The 21,199-nt window shown below is 41.9% G+C and overlaps 1 protein-coding gene across 1 annotated transcript in view; it reads right to left on the bottom strand.

The window, feature by feature from the left end:
* LOC120434976 (NLR family CARD domain-containing protein 3-like) overlaps positions 1 to 11,268 on the bottom strand; it is a 41,989-nt gene extending 30,721 nt beyond the window's left edge. The window contains 6 exon segments of the mRNA XM_039603657.1: positions 2,640 to 2,813; positions 3,431 to 3,604; positions 7,627 to 9,424; positions 9,563 to 9,764; positions 9,921 to 9,999; positions 11,243 to 11,268. Coding sequence (XP_039459591.1) covers positions 2,640 to 2,813; positions 3,431 to 3,604; positions 7,627 to 9,424; positions 9,563 to 9,764; positions 9,921 to 9,999; positions 11,243 to 11,268 — 2,453 coding nt within the window.
* Between the last annotated feature and the right edge of the window lie 9,931 nt (positions 11,269 to 21,199).

Genomic DNA, 21,199 nt, shown 5'->3' on the forward strand with positions numbered 1-21,199 from the left:
GGACCCGTCCTGCCCCCTGTGTACAGTCCAAGCAACACTCAAGTACATCTTGGTTGGTTGTAGGACTAGCCTTACTCAGGGAAGATAAACATGGAGACACAACCAGGTTCTCAGGTGTCTAGCTGAGAAAGTTCAGTGCAAAAGAAAATCCATCAATGCTCAACCTTTCAAGAACCAAGAGGACCATCGGTTTTCATCAACATTAGCCCTGAAGGGGAGACAAGCCGAGGACAAGCCCCAGACCTGGGCTCGCTGAAGGTTGCCAGGGATTGGCAGATGCAGGTGGACATGATTCAGAGGCAAATTTTTCCCACAGAGATCATAACAATAACTCTACGACTAGACCTCGTCCTCTGGTATAATTCCCAAAAAATAGCGTATGTCATTGAGCTGACGGTACCATGGGAGGAAGCAATTGAGGAAGCATTTGAGCATAAGAAGCTGCGGTATGCCAGCTTAGCAGCTGAGGCAGAGGACAGAGGCTGGAAGATCAAGTTGCACCCGGTGGAAGTGGGGTGTAGGGGCTTTGTTGCCAGTACAACAGCAAAACTGCTTAGAGAGATTGGGATCAGAGGACAGGTGCATCAACAGGCGGTAAGAGAACTAGATAACACTGCTGAGAGGACCAGTCACTGGCTATGGCTAAAAAGGGCTGGCATCACTTGGGCAGCTAAGTCAGTCAGCTAACCATGAGAGAAAAGAAATATTCCGCTCTTCTCCCCTCTGCTCTTTTTCCATTTTCTGGGAGGTGGTGGGGAGGTAGCGTGTACAACCCGATCCGGTGGGGAGGTGTGGGAAGCCAGATCGGGCGCCCCCTTCCAGCTCTCCATTCTGCTCTCTCTGATCCTGTCCCTTTTGTCTTGCTTCTATCACCGTTTCTTTCCCTTTGAAGAGGTTAGGCTCCATAAATGCTAAAGAGGTAAGTATTATTTCTCAGTTGCAGTGAATATATAGAAAATAAACTATAGGAAACTAAACAGAAGAAAGGAGAAGAAAAATAAAAATGTAATATAAACCAGTGACACACTCCAGGGCCTGATCAACTCTGGCAGGGCCTCCTTGGATGAGGGTGTCTAGTGATAATGGCCAAAACACCAGATGAATCCAAGGTCCACTACTGATGATCTTAAATGATAATCTAGATCAGATCTCTAATCCCTAAACATAACCAAGGAAGGAAAATGGCAGATTTGCCTGGGTAAAAGACCGAAATTTGAGGAACACAATGATGTGTGCTGCTGGCAAAGTTTCTTGGCTTTCCTCATAACAGCCATCCCTCAAGAGTCTCTCCATCTAAAGCAATGCATTATCAGGGACTGTAACATCTAGTCCTTTTACTGAATCATTATTATTATTTATTATTATTATTATTATTATTATTATTATTATTATCTGGAAAACACCAGGTCAACTGTGAGACTCATGTTTGAAATGACTCCAAGGTTCCTCACAGTGTTACTGGAGGCCAAGGTAATGCCATCCAGAATAAGAATCTGGTTAGATACCATATTTCCAAGTTTTTCAGGGCCGAGTACAATAACCTCATTTTTTTCTGAATTAAGAAGCAGAAAGTTAGCGGCCATCCAGGTCTTTATGTCTTTAAGAAGTTCCTGCAATTTAACTAATTGGTGTGTGTTATCTGGCTTCATGGACAGAGCTAGGTGTCATCTGCATAGCAGTGAAAATGTATGCTATGTCTTCTGATGATACTGCCAAGGGGAAGCATGTATAATGTAAATAGAATTGGTCCTAGCACTGAACCCTGTGGAACACCATACATTAACCTCAGTGGGTGAAGAGGACTCTCCACAAAGTCCATCAGACAGATATAATACAAACCACTGCAGTGCAGTACCTGAAATACGAACAGCATGTTCTAATCACACTAATAGGATATTATGGTCATCAGTATCGAACGCTGCACTAAGGTCTAGCAGGACAAGCTCAGAGATGAGTCCACTGTCAGAGGCCATAAGAAGATCATTTGTAACCTTCACTAAAGCTGTTTCTGTGCTGTGATGAGCTCTGAAACCCGACTGAAACTCTTCAAATAAGCCATTCCTCTGCAGTTGATCTGTTAGCTGTTTGACAACTACTCTTTCAAGGATTGTTTCATTTTCCAATGAAAATGAAACACCCACCGTTTAGCCTGCAGGTATTTACAGCTGGATGTCATTCACTGACATTAGTGCGGAATCTACATCGTACTTAAAGCATTCTGTAAATACAAATACTAATTGAAAACAATCAATTTTGAATCCAACCCAACACTGAACGTGACCTGAACCAGATTTTATGTTCATTATCAGTTACCATAGTGGTTGAGCCAAGTAAAGAGAGTTACTTTAGTGACAATGAAAACTCTTTAAGCGCACTATTTCATGCTAATCACCCTAATTTGGACATTTCATTTCTAAATATGTAATATGGATGGAAAATACCACTACATCTCTAAATTGAACACTGTATAAAGTGATTTTCTGATTAATAAATACAATATAAAATGTGATGACAAAAAAACTTACACACTAATTCCGTGCTATTCAATGGTAAATAAAACTCACTATATAGGCTGGCTGTTTATGTAGCGGTATAACTTTAATTTTATTTTTTATGAGTTTTAAAGTCTGAATCCTGACCTGAGAGTTTCCAGTTTGCAGCGTGTACTCCTCAATGCAACAGACAAATGTTTCACTCCTGAATCATTCAAGTCCGAGTTACTCAGGTCCAGCATTCTCAAACTACAGGACTGGGAGCTGAGAACTGAGGACAGCGCTTCACAGCTTCTCTCAGAGAGGTTAGAATTACTCAGACTGAAAAATGAAATACAAACAATAAGCATTAGTGAGGAATTACTAGATTTGGCAATGTTAAATACAGATTTTTTTCCCCCTGAATCCTTAATGTCAAAATAAAGTGTAAAACCATATGGCTGAAGCTGACATTTACTTTCTTGAAAATGAATTTGAAACACTTCAAACAAAATATTCCTTACCCCAGAGCATTTAGTTTACAGTTTAGGCTCTGCATATTAGCAAACAAATGCTTCATTCCTGAATCCTGCAGGTTGTTGTTACTTAGGTCTAGCTCTCTCAGACTGGAGGACTGAGAGCTGAGAATAGATGACAGAGATTCATAACTTCTCCCTGAGAAGTGGTAGAGACTCAGTCTGAAAATTAAAATACGGAAAATGAAAAAGACAATTAAAAAAAAAATGCAATCAGTATGCAGTAAGGAGCTACTGCATTAAATTATAGTTTATTCTGTTTATGTTATTATTTATTTATTTTTTTGAAGGAGTCCTTATTGTCACATCACTTCGATATGTGACAGTTGAACTGAAAATAATAAAATTACTTAAAGCCCAATTTTTTAATTGGTTAATTTTGCTGGTTTAATAAACAAAACAAAAAACAAAAGATGACCTCACCTGATACTTTCCAGTGTACACTGTGGACTCTGCAGTTCTGCAGTCAGAAAATTCCCTCCTGAATCCTCCAAGCTGTTGATACTCAGGTCCAGCTCTCTCAGACTACAGGACTGGGAGCTGAGAACTGAGGACAGAGCTTCACGGCTTTTCTCTGAGAGTTTACAGACACTCAGTCTGAAAAACAATGTGTGATGTTTTTGTGTACAATATAATTTAACATACAATCCAAATACGAAAAAAAAATATGCACATGAAATTTGCTTGGTAAAAATCTGATTACAGTGGAACCCCAACTTATGAATACCCCATTTAACAGAAACTTCAAAGTTACGAAGGCACTGAACGGCAATATTTCTGCCCGTGTTACGGCAAAATGCGCGTGTAACGAAATCCACTGTCTCTGGTTGGTTGAGCCTACAATGCCTACAATGCCTTCCGAATCATGTGACAATCACTTGGCTTTTGTAATTGCGCTTCGCTGTTCCACTTGAACGACGTATTGTTGTTCTAGTTAGCAATTAGTTCAGTTAGCCTATCGTTCAGCATCGCCTCACTCAAAAGGTGCAATGGGTGCTTCGACTTACAAAAATTTTCGACTTACAAAAGACCCTCGGGAACGAATTAATTTCATAAGTAGGAGTTCTACTGTATAACTTTAAAACTGAAGGATTTAGTACTAGTACTGTACCTGCTGGCACAGACATAATATAGTTGGTCACTTTCCTATTTCTAATGTCTGTGACTACATAGAGTTCAAATTAATCCTTATTTATCAAATAGTCCAGTGGTTCCTAAAGTGGGGGACATGGCCCCTAGAGGGGGCACATTGCAGAGGGGAGTGGGGGTGCAGTATGAATGAAAAAAAATGCTTGGAGGAACAAAATCAGCAAATTTTGTTGGCGATACCTTGGCACAACACTGATTCTGCGGCAATTTGTTGCCCTGGTTAAAATCACGGACAAACAGTATCCCACAGTTGTTTATGTTTTTAAACCCATTTTGCACAGAGAGATACTGTATTTTTTGAAGAATGTATTGATGGCAGTTTTAGTATTTACACAGTACAATAAATAAATAAATAAAAATCTGTACGAACAATAATTACACCATAAAGATGGTTTGTTTCTCTGCTATATGAAAAAGGTAGTCATTTATTTTAATGCAACCTGAAATTTATTGCAGTTAACTTTTATTTGTTTAATATTCCGAATTAGTGGAACTTGGTGTAGGCCCTCACTTAATCCTCTCTGAAATAGGTCATTTCATATCCTTCCATGTTCAGTTCATCCAAATAATAATATAGTTTTATTACCAATGAACCTTAAAAAAAATAATTTTGTCACTAATCTTAAGGAATAGTTGGCAATCCTCCTGGCATTACGTCAACTTCAACAACAGACAGAGTTTTTCCTGCTCAGAAGAGGCCTTTGGGAGATGAGGCATGATTGTCCAGCTTATATTTTGAATGATGAATCATTCTTGCCATGTCACACACAGAATTTAGTATGTAGTAAGTATTTCATGCTTGGGTAAATTAAACCCAATTTTAAAAAGTTTGGCTAAAACTTTTTTTTTCTTGGTTTTACAATTTTCCTTTTTATCGGAGGCCAAAACCAGCTGGGAAGGGTGCCAGATATTTTTTGTATGCAGTAACAAAAGCAGTAAATATCTGCTAAGACACCATGTTTGTAACATTTTAGGTATAAGTACAATAAATTTCATTATACCTTAATTTAGATGCAGGAAATTAGCAGTCATCCTGACTTGAAGTCAATTCGCTACAAGAAAATCTTATGCCATAAGTTCTTACCCTGAAGTTCAAGGACACTCTAGTTATGCAGCAGGACAGGGTATGACGGAGTTACACCGTCCCGGGCCGCAAACAGCTGATCTGGGCGCATACACGCACCACCACCATTAGTTGTACAATTACCATGGCTGCGCGTCTTTTAGTCGACCGGACCGATAAACAAAAAGGGGTGTGAGGTATATTTTGAGTGGCGCAGAGGGTGGCCAACATATTTTTTTTTTGTTTACCTTTAATAAAGCCAGTCGCGTAGAGCTGATGGTATAGTGGGTTCGCACGTGCTTGAAAGATCACGTGAACTGCATTATTTTTGTTTGGTTTTTTTTGTTATTGTGAAACACTGTAGGCTGCCTGGAAGTGGCCATAAATGTCTGTATATACATATATATGTATTGTAGGAATAGAGCTGGAAATAATCTGAGGAAAAAAAGAGTGTTTTGGGAAAAGAAATAATAAAGGGATGACTATTATGCCTAGTGGGAGGGGCAACGGGGTATAAAAGAAGGCTGTCAGGGCCTACCTGGGCATTATGTGAGATGTTACAGAGAGGGTAACATGCAGACTGGCTCAGCCGCTTGTATTTTGTATATAGATGTTTGTTTTGTGTTGAATTAAGTTAGTTTTCTAATTTCTTTGTAAATAATCTTTTTGTGCACCTGAGAGGCCGGCGGAATAAACTATCCACACTGAATGCTTCCTGACTAAGCCTGCATTTGTTCGGGAGAAGTTTAGGAGAGGACCCCGCGACACAGGTCCATCCTTGATAGCTCAAAAAAACAAAATGGTTTTGCGGTGGCCTTGCCAGTGACTGGAACTAAATCTGATTGAGATCCAATGGCATAACCTTAAAGAGAACATGAAATGCTACACATATAAAGGCTAATTTACACCATGGAGCCCCGCTCTCCATAACTGATAGAGGTAACACTGTTTGTGAAGCTGGATTTAAGAAATATGCATTTAAAGTAGTTCAGCACCATTTTCTGTCAGTAAGGAGTGTGACCACATGTGGTTGGTAGGTTGGTTGGTTGGTTGGTTGGTTGAGGCAAACAGAGTTATATTAGTTTATGTTAGATAACTAATGACAGAACTGATAACTCAGAGGAAATTAAGGAGACTAAAAGTAAAAATCAGTTTAAGGGGATCACTTTTGGGCTATTTAGTCTATTAGCCGCAACCAACCAACCACATGATGTCATGTTCCAGACTGGCAGAAGATGGTGTTAAACTGTTTTTAAAGCTTTAACTTTAAGCACTTATTTCTTAAATCCAGCTTCATAGAGTTCATAGAGTGACAGTTTTCGAGAGCAGGGTTTAATAATGTAAATTAGCCTTTATATGTGAATCATTTCATATTCCCTTGATCAACCCATTTGTGCTGAAAAACCTTCCAGCGTGGATGAAATAATACAATTCTGTATATAAGAAATTGTTAAATTTTTAAAATTGCTCCACAGTTAATTCAGTGCAGATTCAATGCTAGTGTCAGGGTTGAATGAATGAATGAATCAAGGCTTTATTGGCCACATGCAGGTTGCCCTGCAGTGGAATAGAACCCCCCCACACACGGGAGTCGTGGGGAGCATGGGGATTAATTGTGCATCGATATTTACCACACTGTAAATAAACGCACTGTCTACAAACAGAGCTCCGCGCCTGGGTCCTCATTCCTCACTTCCCCATGGTTGGCCATCCTCGACCGTGACAGCTAGCTGTCAAAAATTTTAAAAAAATTGATGATTGAAAAGATTTGTTTTAAAAAATATATGAAAATCTAAGAAAACAGGGAGGTGCAAATATTTTTACACTGCATTGTGTAACCCATGTAGACTACACACTGTTAAATGACTGACGTCAGCTGACGTGAGGTCCCTGACCTGACCTAAGAATGAAAACTGGCTGTGGAGGTATACTTTCAGGTTCAGCTCCTGCTGTGGTTGTAAGAGTTAAGGAAGGAAACACCGGTGTTAACACTTTAACAAAGGGAACCCTTTAGTTGTTAGTAGTTGGTAGCTGTATTGATTATTGTTATGTGTTGCCTTGAATTCAGCTATGCTGGTTGTTAGACAACTCTTCTTCGATCACTATTTCCATATTTGTTTGTAGCAAATACTACTTGAAAGTACAGATGGCCCTACGTACTCAGAACAATTACTAATTTAAATGAAACATGTTGCTGTTGTGAAATGTGATAATGCAATGATGATGATGAGATTATTGTATAGAAATGAGGAATAATTAATTTGTTTACTGGTAAACTGAATTGAAACTGAAATACTAGTGGACATTTTTCTGGCCCTACAGGTCAGGGTTTTTTTTTTATTCTAAAAATGAATCTTCTTCATATTGAAAGTAGAATAACCATTTTAAGGAATGAGTTTTTCCTTACAGAGCTTTGTTGGAGGCTTTGACCACTGGCAGCAGCCTAAGAAGAGCCTCCTCTGAAGCAGAGTATTTCTTTAGGTCAAACACATCCAGATCTTTTTCTGATGACAGTAAGATGAAGACCAGAGCTGACCACTGAGCAGGAGACAGTTCATCTGTAGAGAGACTTCCTGATCTCAGGGACTGTTGGATCTCCTCCACTAGAGAACGATCATTCAGTTCATTCAGACAGTGGAACAGGTTGATGCTTTTCTCTGCAGACAGATTCTCATTTAGCTTCTTCTTGATGTACTGGACTGTTTCCTGGTTGGTCTGCAAGTTGCTAACTGTTTTTTTTAATAGACCTCGCAGGAGAGTCTGATTGGTTTGCAATGAAAGACCCAGGAGGAAGCGGAGGAACAAGTCCAGGTGTCCATTTGGACTCTGTAAGGCCTTGTTCACAGCACTCTGGTGGAAGTGTTTCCCCACAGATTCTTTTGTACTTAACTTCTCAGAGGTTATTTGTTTGTCTTCCAGCAGATTGAGTCCAGAGTTGATGAAGGTCAGATGGACATGAAGAGCAGCCAGAAACTCTTGAAAGCTGAGATGGACAAAGCAGAATACCTTGTCCTGGTACAGTCCTCTCTCCTCTTTAAAGATCTGTGTGAACACTCCTGAGTACACTGAGGCTGCTCTGACATCGATGCCACACTCTGTCAGGTCGGATTCATAGAAGATCAGGTTTCCTTTCAGCAGCTGATCAAAAGCCAGTTTTCCCAGAGACTCAATCATCTTCCTGCTCTCTGGACTCCAATGTGGATCTGTCTCAGCTCCTCCATCATACTTGACCTTCTTCACTTTGGCCTGAACCACCAGGAAGTGGATGTACATCTCAGTCAGGGTCTTGGGCAGCTGTCCTCCCTCTCTGGTTTCCAGCACATCCTCCAGAACTGTAGCAGTGATCCAGCAGAAGACTGGGATGTGGCACATGATGTGGAGGCTTCGTGATGTCTTGATGTGGGAGATGATCCTGCTGGCCTGCTCCTCATCTCTGAACCTCTTCCTGAAGTACTCCTCCTTCTGTGGGTCAGTGAACCCTCTGACCTCTGTCACCATGTCAACAAACCCAGGCGGCATCTGATTGGCTGCTGCAGCTCGTGTGGTTATCCAGAGGCGAGCAGAGGGAAGCAGGTTTCCCCTCATGAGGTTTATCAGCAGCACATCCACTGAGGTGGACTTTCTAGGGTCAGTTATGATTTTAGTTTTGTGGAAGTCCAGAGGAAGTCGACACTCATCCAGACCATCAAAGATGAACACAACCTGGAAGTCTTCAAAGCTGCAGATTCCTGCTTCTTTGGTTTCAGTAAAGAAGTGATGAACAAGTTCCACCAAGCTGAACTTTTCCTCGTTCAGGACATTCAGCTCTCTGAAAGTGAATGGAAATATGAACTGGATGTCCTGGTTGGCTTTGTCTTCAGCCCAGTCTAGGGTGTATTTCTGTGTTAAGACTGTTTTCCCAATGCCAGCCACTCCCTTTGTCAGCACTGTTCTGATTGGTTCATCTCTTCCAGGTGAGGCTTTAAAGATGTCTTCTTGTCTGATTGTTGTTTCTGGTCTGTCTGGTTTCCTGGATGCTGTTTCAATCTGTCTGACCTCATGCTCCTCACTGACTTCTGCAGTCCCTCCCTCTGTGATGCAGAGCTCTGTGTAGATCTGATTAAGAAGGGTTGGGTTTCCTGCTTTAGCGATCCCCTCAAACACACACTGGAACCTTTTCTTCAAGATACACTTGATATGATGTTGAAATGCTCCAAGAGGCATTCCTAAACAAATAAAAGAGCAAAGATTTCAATCAACATTTTTTCTCAAGAAATTAGTAAATGGCTAATTCATCCAGCATCTATTAATACATGAATGTGTCAGTCAGTCAGCAGCTTAAATCTCTAGAGAAATCCTCTTACTCCTCTGCAGATCGTCAGCCAGCTTCTCCTGCTTCATTTTTCTCAAGAAGTCCACTGTGATCTTCATAAATGCATCTCTGCTGCTCCTCTGCTCATCATCCTCCCCCAGACTCTCTAAGCATTCTGGGTAATCTGGACTGACAACCTTCTGGATCTTCTTCAGCTCATTCTTCACAAAAGTAATGATGTTGTCCTCCAGCAGCTGGAACAGAATACTTAATGAATAACCCAATCAGACTGAAATCGTGGAGCCAAAAATCAGATCCATGTTGGACACTCTGACAATCCACTGGTCTCCAAAGAATAGCTTGACTATGAACAGAACAGATGTAAATGTAGTTGTTGTACATGTACAGACCATAAATATGGAGTCCAGGTGTGTTTGACGCTGCTGGGGAGACTGAACACTGGGCACTTCTGAGCTCTCCCAGTTGACTCTGCGGAAGAACAATGACGAATTTGTTAAAGGGCAGATCCATGAAACCATTTTTGACAGTCACAGCCACTTAGTTTAACTCTAAATGTTCACTAGTCCAGCTAATCCTACTGAGAATTAACAGCATCGTACCCTAGAACAACCCATAGGTAGCCAGGCTTGAACAGCCAAATGAGGTGAACCTCCTGTTAGTCTTGTTCATGAGTAACAGGAGGGAGGAGCGGGAGAATGACAGATGGATTGGTGCTGCGGCTGCAGTGATGGAGTTGTTGTACCTGTCTGTTGTGGTGAAGAGAGAGCTGAGTGTAAGAGCAAAGCTCTCAATTTGCCGGTTGATCTACATCCCTACCCTCACTTATGGTCATGAGCTGTGAGTAGTGACCAAAATGGTAAATGGCCTGCATTTGTATAGCGCTTTACAGTACATTCAGTCATTCACACACTGGCAATGGCAAGCTACATTGTAGCCACAGCTGCCCTGGGGCGCACTGACAGAGGCGAGGCTGCCGGACACTGGCGCCACCGGGCCCTCTGACCACTACCAGTAGGCAAACATGGGGTTAGCATCTTGTCTAAGGATATTTGGCATGCAGCCAGGAGGCAGCCTGGAATCGAACCACCGAGCTTCTGATTAGTGGCTGACCTGCTCTGCCACCTGAGCTACAGCCACCCACTGCCAAAAGAACGAGACTGCAGATACAAGTGGCAGAAATGAGCTTCCTCAGTGGCTGGCCTCTCCCTTTGAGATAGGGTGAGAAGTTCAGCCATCCGGGAGGCGGAGGGTGTGATCCGGGCATGTCCCACTCAGTGTTGCCAACTCCTCAGTAAGGAAAATCGCTATGGTCTGTCCTAAAGGTCGCTAAAAGTCGCTAAATGATGTCATCACCTAATTTGCATAATTGGTCATGCCTATGTAATTGTAACACACGCTGTAGGAGAGAGAAATAACATAAAGTTAGTAAAAAAACACCCTAATAGCATTTGAATACATTTGAAACTACAAATTAAATTTCGTTTAGCAATTATTGTTTTTTTAAATGTCACAATTCCTTTATCTGGACTTGGGAACGTCCAACGTGACCCTAAATAGGCACTCTGGTTGAGTTACTTTCTGTGTGTGTGTTGGGTGGCTGTAGCTCAGGAGGTAGAGCTGGTCACCTACTGATCGGAAGGTTGGTTGGTTGGTGGTTTGATCCCTGGCTCCTCCAGTCTGCATGTCAAGTATCCTTGGGCAAAATTCTAACCTGAACTTGCTCTCCAATCCATCCATCGGAGTATGAATGTTGTTAGAAAGCACTATGTATAGATAAAGTGCTTGTGAGAACAGGTGTGAATGAGGCATGTTGTATAGAGTGCTTTAAGTACTCCATGAGAGTAGAAAAGCGCTATATAAAAATCAGTCCATTTACCATTTTTAAGTAGTTTTAAACCTTGTGATACATAAAAAGTAACATTAAAAAAAGAAAATTTTTAACCATTTACAATCAAAATGGACATAGCAAGCCTCATCAGACAGCTTCAGTCAAAATCTGATTTGATCAGCGGCTTCGCTCATGCGCGATGGATTTTGCAGTTTGTATGCATAGGGTGAATATCTCCTGCTCTGAAATCAGCTAGGGGGGACTGCTGCATGAGGATTACCTTCCACCTGTGAGCGCTTTGGCACGGGCGACATGCCCATGGCAGCACCCGCTGCTTGATGAGCATAAGAGTGATACGTACTTTCACATCAAAAAGTCGTCATAAGTCTCCAATAACACCAGAAAAAGTTACAAGATTTGTGGCTAGTCGCTTTTTAGAAAAAAAAAAAGTCGTTGGGGGGGGGTCTGCGAACTCGCTAAACAGTTGCTAAGTTGGCAACACTGGTCCCACTGGGAGGAGGCCCCGGGGCACACCAAGGAAGGATGTTTGGATCTCTCGGCTGGCCGGACAAGCTGGAGGAGTTGGCTGGGGAGAGTGAAGTCTGGGCTTCTATGCTTAGGGTGCTGCCCCTGCAACCTGGTCCCAGACAATTGGAAGAGGATGGATGGATGGATGGATGAATGGATAGAAATCTGTTTGTTACATGCTGTTTGACTTTGTTGTAGTTTTCAATATAAGGTTTGAATGTAGGTTGTGTTACTTTGGTCTGTAAATTTATGTATTTAGTCTCAGTCTGTGTTAGTTTCCTGTTTTATTTTAATAGTATCTTTTAATAGTATCTTTTAATAGTATCTTTTCCTGAATGTGTCATGTTCAGTTCAGCTTCTCCTGTAGTCTGATTTAGCTCACCTGTGCCTTTTCTGCCAGCTGTGTTTAATCCCCTAATTACCTCCTGTGAATATTTAAGTCCTTGGTCTCCCTCTGCTTTTTGTTGTGTTGTCTCCTTATACTTACTGGTTTTCTGTTTTCTGTGAGTTCCATGGTTCCTTAGTAGTTTCCACTTTTAGTAGTTTCTTGTTTCAAGTTTCTTCCTGGCCCAATTTTGCTTTTTAGTATTTCCTTTGAGTCCCTAAGTATGGCAATAAAGCTCATTTTTACTTAAGTCTCTCTCTCTCTCCAAGCGCTGCACCTGGGTCCTGCCTAACCTGCTTGAATCATTTTGATGTTATGAGTTTTATGAGTAAAAGTGAAATCTGTACACCAAAGTTAGTGCTACCTCCTCTACCATCCTACAAAATACAGCACAACATGGCTGATAGAAGAAAAAAACACTTCACTGCACTTTATATCCAACAACATAAAACAAATAGCATATAGCAAATCAGCTCTCAAAGAGTTCATGTTACTAACAGCTCACCTCTCTGCAGCAGACACCTGCTGGACTTTAAAATAAATTTCAGGATCTTTGGACCGGTCACTCTGTAAGGACACAGAGCTGGGTGGAGGTCCAGGTTGGTTGCTGTGAATAATGATGGAGCAGTGATGTGAGTGCTGAGCTGTGACATGGAGAAAAGTCATGGACAGTTAGAGATGGTCATCTCACCTCTGAGCTTTGGTCTGGCTCTCATGTTCCCCACACAGAGTGGTTTTAGAGGGAGGGACTCCCTCCTCTCTGTCCTCACACTGATCCATGCTGCTCAATTCAGCTCACACACACTTTCTACCTTCACCTGCAGAGGAAACACAAATCATTCATGTGAACATAAACCGAGAGCTGCAGAAGTCAAGTCTGCTGTTTGACTGGATGTTTCCATGCAGACCAGACACCATGTCAGGAAATGATCTACACTCGATCTATAATAAAATAAATATAAATAATCACCCAGATGGGTTCTAAGAATAGAATAAAATAGAATAGAATAATCCTTTAATTGTCCCACAAGGGGAAATTTGGTTGTAACAGCAGCCAAAAAGACACATATACAAACAAACAGTACACAGGACACAGAACAGAAACATACACCATTTTTCTTAAATATTTACATCAAGGACAATGGTTACTATAAACAGAGCACTGTACAGTTATTAAATTAAATAAAAATGACTACAGATAAGAGGCAAACCAGGTTGCAGTGCGAATCGGTTGATTAACTTATTGCAGTTACAGCGCTGATGTAAACATCTATGATTGTTGGGAGCAGTTCTGATTGTACAGTCTGACAGCTGCAGGGAGGAAGGACCTGCGGAAATGCTCCTTCATGCATCTAGGATGCAGCAGTCTGTCACTGAAGCAGCTCTGCAGTTCAGCAACATTTACATGCATGGGGTGGGAGACTCTGTCCATCAGAGATGTTATTTTGGCCAGAGTCCTTCTGTCTCCCACCACCTGCACTAGGTCCAGGGTGCATCCCAGAACAGAGCTGGCCTTCCTGATGAGTTTATCCAACCTCTTCCTCTCAGCTGCCGATAAACTGCTGTTCCAACATACCACACTGCAAAAAATGACAGAAAGCGCTCCCTGTACTCCAAATGACCTCAGCCGCCTCAGCAGGTAGAGTCTGCTCTGACCCTTCCTGTAAAGAGCATCAGTGTTGTGGCTCCAGTCCAGTTTATTATTCAGGTGAACACCCAGGTACCTATAAGAGTCCACTATCTCAATGTCCACTCCCTGGATGTTCACCGGTGTCAGTGTGGTGGGTCTGCGTCTCCGGAAGTCCACCACCAACTCCATTGTTTTCCCTTTTCTCTTTTTTTTTTTTTCTTTTCTCTTTTTTTCTTCTTCTTTTTTTTCTTCTTTTTCTTTTTTTTCTCTCTCTTTTTCTTTTTTTCTTCTCTTTCTTTTTTCTTTCTTTTCTCTTTCTTGACATCTTCACCTACCACATGGCTGTAATGGAGCTGACTGGGGTCTTGGGCTTCATTGCATATATTTATGGCCCATCCACTAGTGCTAGAAATAGGATCACTTGTCTCTTTCACCCCTTTATACGGAGTGACTTTTTTCCATGTCCTGACCTGTGTGGAACGTTACTCAGCTGTTGTTCACCCCATCACCTACCGAGGACTAAGAAATGCCCATGGAGTTAGGATCAGAAACCTCAGCGCTGGATGTGCTTGGCTGTTCTGCTTTGGATTGGTGCTCCTCTATAACATCATTGTACCATGCATTTTGGGGTTTTCAGTAGTAATCATATCTTTCTGTTCTCTGTGTTCTGATTCGTCCAGGTCCAGTGGAAGAAGATAAGCAAAAGGAGCAAGTAGACCGATTAAAGATAAGAGCTTTTCACACCATCACAGCAATACTTTGGTTGGTCTTGTTGTGGTTTTCAGTCCTTTTTATTTCCAGTGTTCTCTCACCCCTGACGAACAGCTCTGTGAAGTGTATGGTGCAAATGACTATAGGCAACTTCAACATTCCCTGCAGTTTGGTATTACCTCTTCTGTATGTTCGAAGGGAAAGAAAACTTTTATATTGCTTTTTTTAGATGCTGGTAAACACGAGGCTTGGATTGGATTCAGACCTGGCTATTTACATATATATACACACACATATATATATATGTATACATATACATATATATACACATACACACATGTATATATATATATATATATATATATATATATATATATATATATATATATATATATATATATATATATGTGTGTGTGTGTGTGTGTGTGTGTGTGTATATATATATATCATGAATATACATATACATATTGTGAGTTGCAAAATTAGATTGTGAAGAAAACCAACATCGCTAAAGCCTGCCATAAATGCTGTAACATTGGATCAGTCTGCAATTGTATAGAGTCAAGTTAGGAATTAAATGAAAACTCTTTCTAATAATACAGCAAAGAACTGTGACATATCCGCAAAAATCACACAATTTTGTCTACATAGGCAAAAATTCCCATATCACAGAAATTCACATTTAATTTTTGCATTGCTCGGGAATCTTCCCATTCTATGTATGTAATAAGAAGTAAGACCAGCTGGCAGTCAGTTAAATCAAGTCAACTCAAGTTATTCTCATTGGCAAAGACTGCTGGCAACATCCCCAGGCAGATTTTTTCCTCTTTCTCTTGTATATGTAAGAAGGTTGATGTCGCACTTTTGATCATGTTTAGGCTTTAGCTTACTAATGAGATAGCTTTGACAAGAGAGGCGTATCCACTGTTGGATTATTTCTTAAGCCATTTTAATCCAGGTTTTCTTGACTACTGGTATATCAAGATTCACGTAAATGAATAAAATAAAATATGAATATTTGGTGTTGATGTAAAGATACATTATCACCATGCATAATATTGCTAAACTGTGTTATATTACCCCCCCCAGGATGAATGTACAATGACTGGGGCGGTATATTATCAAAGATTTCTTTTCACCCAATGACTGTAAATGAAACCGAGGGTTTGGGCAAGCTTTTAATGTGTGACACCTTTGTCCACCATGTACCTTTCTGTTTTGTTTGTTTGTTTGCTTGCTTTAATTGCCTAGTTGCAATAAAAGTTAAATGTCTGTGTTCTTAATTAAAAGTAATAAAAAGAACAAAAGGAGAATAGTCTGTCTACGTAGCCAGTCCAGTGCCCTGTCCATGGTGTAACCCCAGCCCCCCACCCTGCAGCCCTGACAAGGGAACGAGAATGAATGGATAAAAATGAGACCAAATTTCTTTAAAATTCCTTTTTAATCTAAAAGACAAAGTGCTATTACATTATGCTTCAAAATGAAAATGATCTTGCCTTTGGTGACATTTGGCTTGCATAATGTGTAGAAAATTTAGACAAAACTGTTGTGGCAAAATATTCTGACTATGACTAGTATATTTTTCTATTACTTTAGCCAGCCCTCTTTCAAGCAATATAATAGCATCATGGAAAATTCTTCACAATTCTTATTTTCTCAAGATGTATTTTCCACCTAACAAGCGTGCAGAATCAAGGTGTTCGATGTCCTATGTACACACAGTCTGCATGACCCTGCTTAATTTGAATCAACACCGACTTTGTTAACTGCTCATTTGCATAACATTAAGAGTAATGGTCTAATGTCACGAAAAAACAAAGATATGGAAACACATTAATGCTTCCAAGGCCTCAATCAGCTCCACTGCATGCTCATAACACAAACTTTTTTACTTCTTACATTTAGTTTTTTAATATTATAATTATTTAGTTTGCAGTTCCTGAAATATGGTAAATTGTAGCTTTTACCACCTTGACAGACTGAATATTAATGAGTCAATTAATAAACTCTCAACCTCTTCTATTTATACATATTTGGCTGACGCAGTAATAATACTTTATTTGTACTATATGTTTCGATAGTGATTAGAAACTGCTGATTTGAAATACTGCGATCTGACTGGCAGGTTGAAGAATAATTTGCCTGCTGTATTCCCACTAAATCGTGTTAGACAGTATTACTTGTTGAATATTAAATGCACTAAAATAAGATGATGGGATAAGTTACTCCATTGTTTTCCCGGCGTTGATCAGCAGGTGGTTCTGCTGACACCAGTCTACAAAGTCCAGAGTCCACTGTCTGTACTCTGAGTCGTCCTCACCTGTGATGAGGCCGACTATGGCAGAGTCGCCAGAGAACTTCTTTAGGTGGCAGCGTGGGGAGTTGAGTGTAGAGGGTGAAGAGGAATGGTGCAAGCACAGTTCCCTGTGGGGCCCCTGTACTGCAGACCAGCGTATCAGAGGCACAGCCCTGTGACCTCACATACTGTGGATGTTCTGTGAGGTACTCCAGTAACCACTGGGACATGTGGTGGTCCACTCCCGATAGATCCAGCTTGTCTCTCAGAAGTCGTGGCTGGATGGTGTTGAAAGCACTGGAGAAATCAAAGAACATGATCCTCACAGTGCTTCCAGGCTTCTCCAGGTGAGTCAGACCTCGGTGCAGGAGGTAGATGATGGCGTCCTCCACCTCAATGGCTGGTAAGCAAACTGTAGCGGATCCAATGAAGACCTCACCAGGGGGCGCAGATGGTTTAGAACCAACCTCTCGAGGGTCTTCATCAGATGCGATGTCAGGGCTACCGGCCTTTAGCTGCTGACGTCCTTGGGATGGGAGTTCTTTGGTATCGGTACCACACAGGATGTCTTCCACAGCTGTGGTACTTTCCCCAGTGACAGGCTCAGGTTGAACAGATATCCTAGGATGCCACACAGTTCATCTGCGCAGCACCTCAGGAGCCTGGAGCTGATGCCATCTGGACCTGCAGCCTTCCGCACCTTGATCTTGCGAAGCTCATTCCTCACTTGAAGTGCTGAGATAGAAAGAGTGGATTTTGGGGGAGGGGGGGTGTATGTTGGACTCCACAGAAGCCGGGGGTGGGTGTAATGACTGGGAGCTGGGAGGTGTGAAGCTGAGAGGTGTGAAGTCCTGAGATGAAGGACAGGCAGTCAATGAAGATGAAGGAGATTGCAGCAGGGGGGGACGATGCTGTGGGAGGGGTGGGTGGTTGATCAAACCTATTAAAATATTTATTTAGGTCATTCACCCACCCCAAGTCTCCTGCAGCCTGGGGGGTTGGTTTTTGTCCTGAGATTGTCTTCAGGCTGTTCCAAACCCCTCTGATCTTGTCCCGTTGCAACTCCTCTTCCATCTTCCACCTGTAGTTTTCCTTTCCTTGCCTTATCTTTCATTTCAGCTTCTTTTGGACATCTTACTTAAGGACAACTCTTAAGATGGCCGCCAAGCTGATGGACTTCCTTCTAGAATTACTTTGGTTTTGGTTAATGAGCTTTGAGCTACCAGCAGCTTTTTTTTTATGAACACAACACATCTATGACAACTTTCCACTGGTGTTACTTCCAGTATTACTATCTAGATACATCCTCAATGTTCCATTTAATGAAATCTCCCAAAAATATTTCTGTTCATTTGAATGTAGCATTTTCAGTGGGACAATCTTCATCCAAAAGACTTCTGCAGTGTCTGCTGACTGCAGGACTCCCCAATGTTCCAAAACATGATGCACCAAAAATTGTTCCACCCCAAGAATCGGATCCCCCGACACAAACAGAGTAATAGTGTAGGCTGTTTAGTGCCAGGAGGATTGCCATGATTTATATATCGGGGAAACCAAACAACCTCTGGTGAAGGGGATGGCGCAACAAAGAAGAGCTGCCTAGTTAGGCCAGGACTCTGTAGTCTGTTTACACCTACAGGCTAGTGGACACTCTTTCAATGATGAGGATGTACACATCTTCGACAGGGAGGAACGCTGGTTTGAGTGCCGAGTCAAGGAGGCCATTTATGTGAAAAGGGAAAGACCATCTCTGAATCAAGAAGGGGGCCTAAGGGTACATCTTTTGCCATCTTACAATGCTGTGATTGCAGCCATTCCCCAACTCTCTGTGAAGCAAGCACCTTGGCGACCAGGTTTCCTCCAGAAGGTTTGCCAATTATTTATGAAGCCCACGTCGTTTTTTGGACACCACTCAGACAGCCAAAAATAAAATTAAAAAAACATGCCGCTAAATATGTCACTCCTGGTGTGATTGGGAAAGGGACCAGAGAAAACTACAGAGTCCGACATTGTTTTGGCAAAGTTACACACCGATTCAATATTGATTTTAGTGACCTCCGATTGGCGTAACCGGGTGTCATTATTTTTATTTTTATTTTTTATTTATTTTATTTAAAAGGGACAGTACGGTTTAACATAGTCCAAGTACAAAACATGAAACTAATGTACTGCTGACGTGAATTATGATTATGTACTGAATTTACGTTTACCCTTAGCCAGCAGTTTTAAATTTCCTTCAATGTCGCCTGCTCTGGCCCCTGGAAGTCAATTGACTATGGTTGCCGGTGTCTTTAGCTTGACATGTCTGAGAACAGAATTGCCAATTACCAGAGTTTGACCCCCGGCGAGTGTGTTGCCAAGTTGGAAAAAACAGTTAGACAGGTTCGTGGTGTACCTGGGGCTTCTGTTTAAGACTATGCTTCCTCCTCACCGTCACACAGCCGCCCCCTTTCCCCAGCTGCTTGGGGTCTGCCGGGGAACAGCTAGCGGGGCCTACGCTATTTTTGGCTTCAACAGCTACAGGGGCCTGGCTAGCTACGGGTGAATGAAGGGTGCGAAGCCGAGTCTCCAATTCAGTAATCCTGGCCTCCAGAGCTGATAATATGCTACATTTATTACAAGTATCATTACCGCTAAAGGAGGCCGAGGAGTAGCTAAACATCTGACACAATGAGCAGGAAAGTGCAGGAGGGACAGGCTCATTTTTGATGTCTTTGTGCAGATTTGGAGGCAAATGTTGAACTGTGACTTCATGTGTGAGCTGTCAGTATCAGTAGTCTGACTGTGTTTAAAGAGTTTGAAAGCTGTGATTTGAAATTTACTGCTGGAGGCTTCCATTTGAATCCATGAATGAAATGATACATGGATGGATGCCTTTATTTGTAGGTTGCAGTTAGATGCAAGTGAGATTGAAGATCTTGCCAACCGTAGACACAATACACAAACATCACACTGGAGAGACAGGTCAGGCGAGGTAGCAAAAAGGAAAAACAGTGAACTGGGCAGATCAAGAGAAAAAAAAAAGAAATTCTGCTCATACTGGTCCCCAAAAGGGAGTCAGTGTGAGGAGAAAACAAAAACTCCGTAGCACATGAAGAAGCACAGACATCATCTCCCCATAACACCATGAAACACAAGATAAGCAACATGGTATGCCAATGTGCACAGCTGCATCTGGGATGCTGTGATCTTACGATTGCGCCTCCGGCTGAGCCCCTGTCCACATCGGATGGAAGGTAAGCATGGAAGGCGTTGGATTTGGGGAAGGAAGGGTGGTGGTAAGCGCATATTAGTACCAGTGTACATGTGTATGTGCATGTCGGGATGTGTGTCCTGTCTTCAGCCCGAGAAAGTTTCCTTTCGCCCGTTAGGCGAAGATCAACAGTCCGCAGCCTATGCAGGTGGCCTTGAGGAATCGAGCAGGAGAGTTAGTTCGTTCTCGTTATCGCATGTCAAGGAAGAATTGTTGTTGTTTTCATCAACCTTCAAGCGCTGTCAGCCTCGGCCTTCAAGCATCCAGATGGCACTGTCATCGGGGGGTGGCCACCACATGAGAGATTTTGATTATTTTGTTTTAGGACGAACAGACTGAATCAATTTTACAGTTGTTCTGAGTGTCCATCACTGGTTTCCAGGTGTATCTCCCGTTTAAGAGCTGTGAGCTTCTCCAAGATCTTTCCCATATTGCGTTCAGTAAGAATAGTCTGAGTACTCAAAGCTCTTCCCACATTTTTGATCATAGCAGCTAGCCTTGAGGGGTTTTGAACAGCAGTCACCGGCTTTCTTTAATTTCCGATAAGCCAGGGCCAAGCCAGCTCCGATCAGCAAGAACTTTGTTATCATGGTTTCGAATAAGTAGATATCTTCAATGTCCTCAATAGACAGTCCCACTAGGGACAAAACGTGCCACTTCTGCCGCCCATCCATTGTGTATTCAGCAAGGTACGTCACTCCAGGACACTCTCCCAAACCCAGGCTTCTTGTCGAGAATAGTGTCAACTGCATTAAGGGACCAGTTCATCAAATCCATAACTCTTCTTTGTGTTTTAGAGAACAAGACAATGAGAGGCTCTCTCACGGTTTGAGTCAGACTCTTGTCTGACTCGAACCATGCAAGGAAAAGGAAGCAGCAAGCAGGGAACAGAAGGGAAGGAGATGGTGAAGGATGTGTCCCCCGCCTCAGAGAGCCAAAATGAAGATCCAACAGATCTGATGAAGAAAAGTGCCAGATGAAGAAATGTTGCTTCATAAATGACACTGAATTGGAAATGAAAAATGTAAGTGTAGTTG

Source organism: Oreochromis aureus, linkage group 3, assembly GCF_013358895.1.
Source record: "Oreochromis aureus strain Israel breed Guangdong linkage group 3, ZZ_aureus, whole genome shotgun sequence".
Lineage (NCBI taxonomy): Eukaryota > Metazoa > Chordata > Actinopteri > Cichliformes > Cichlidae > Oreochromis > Oreochromis aureus.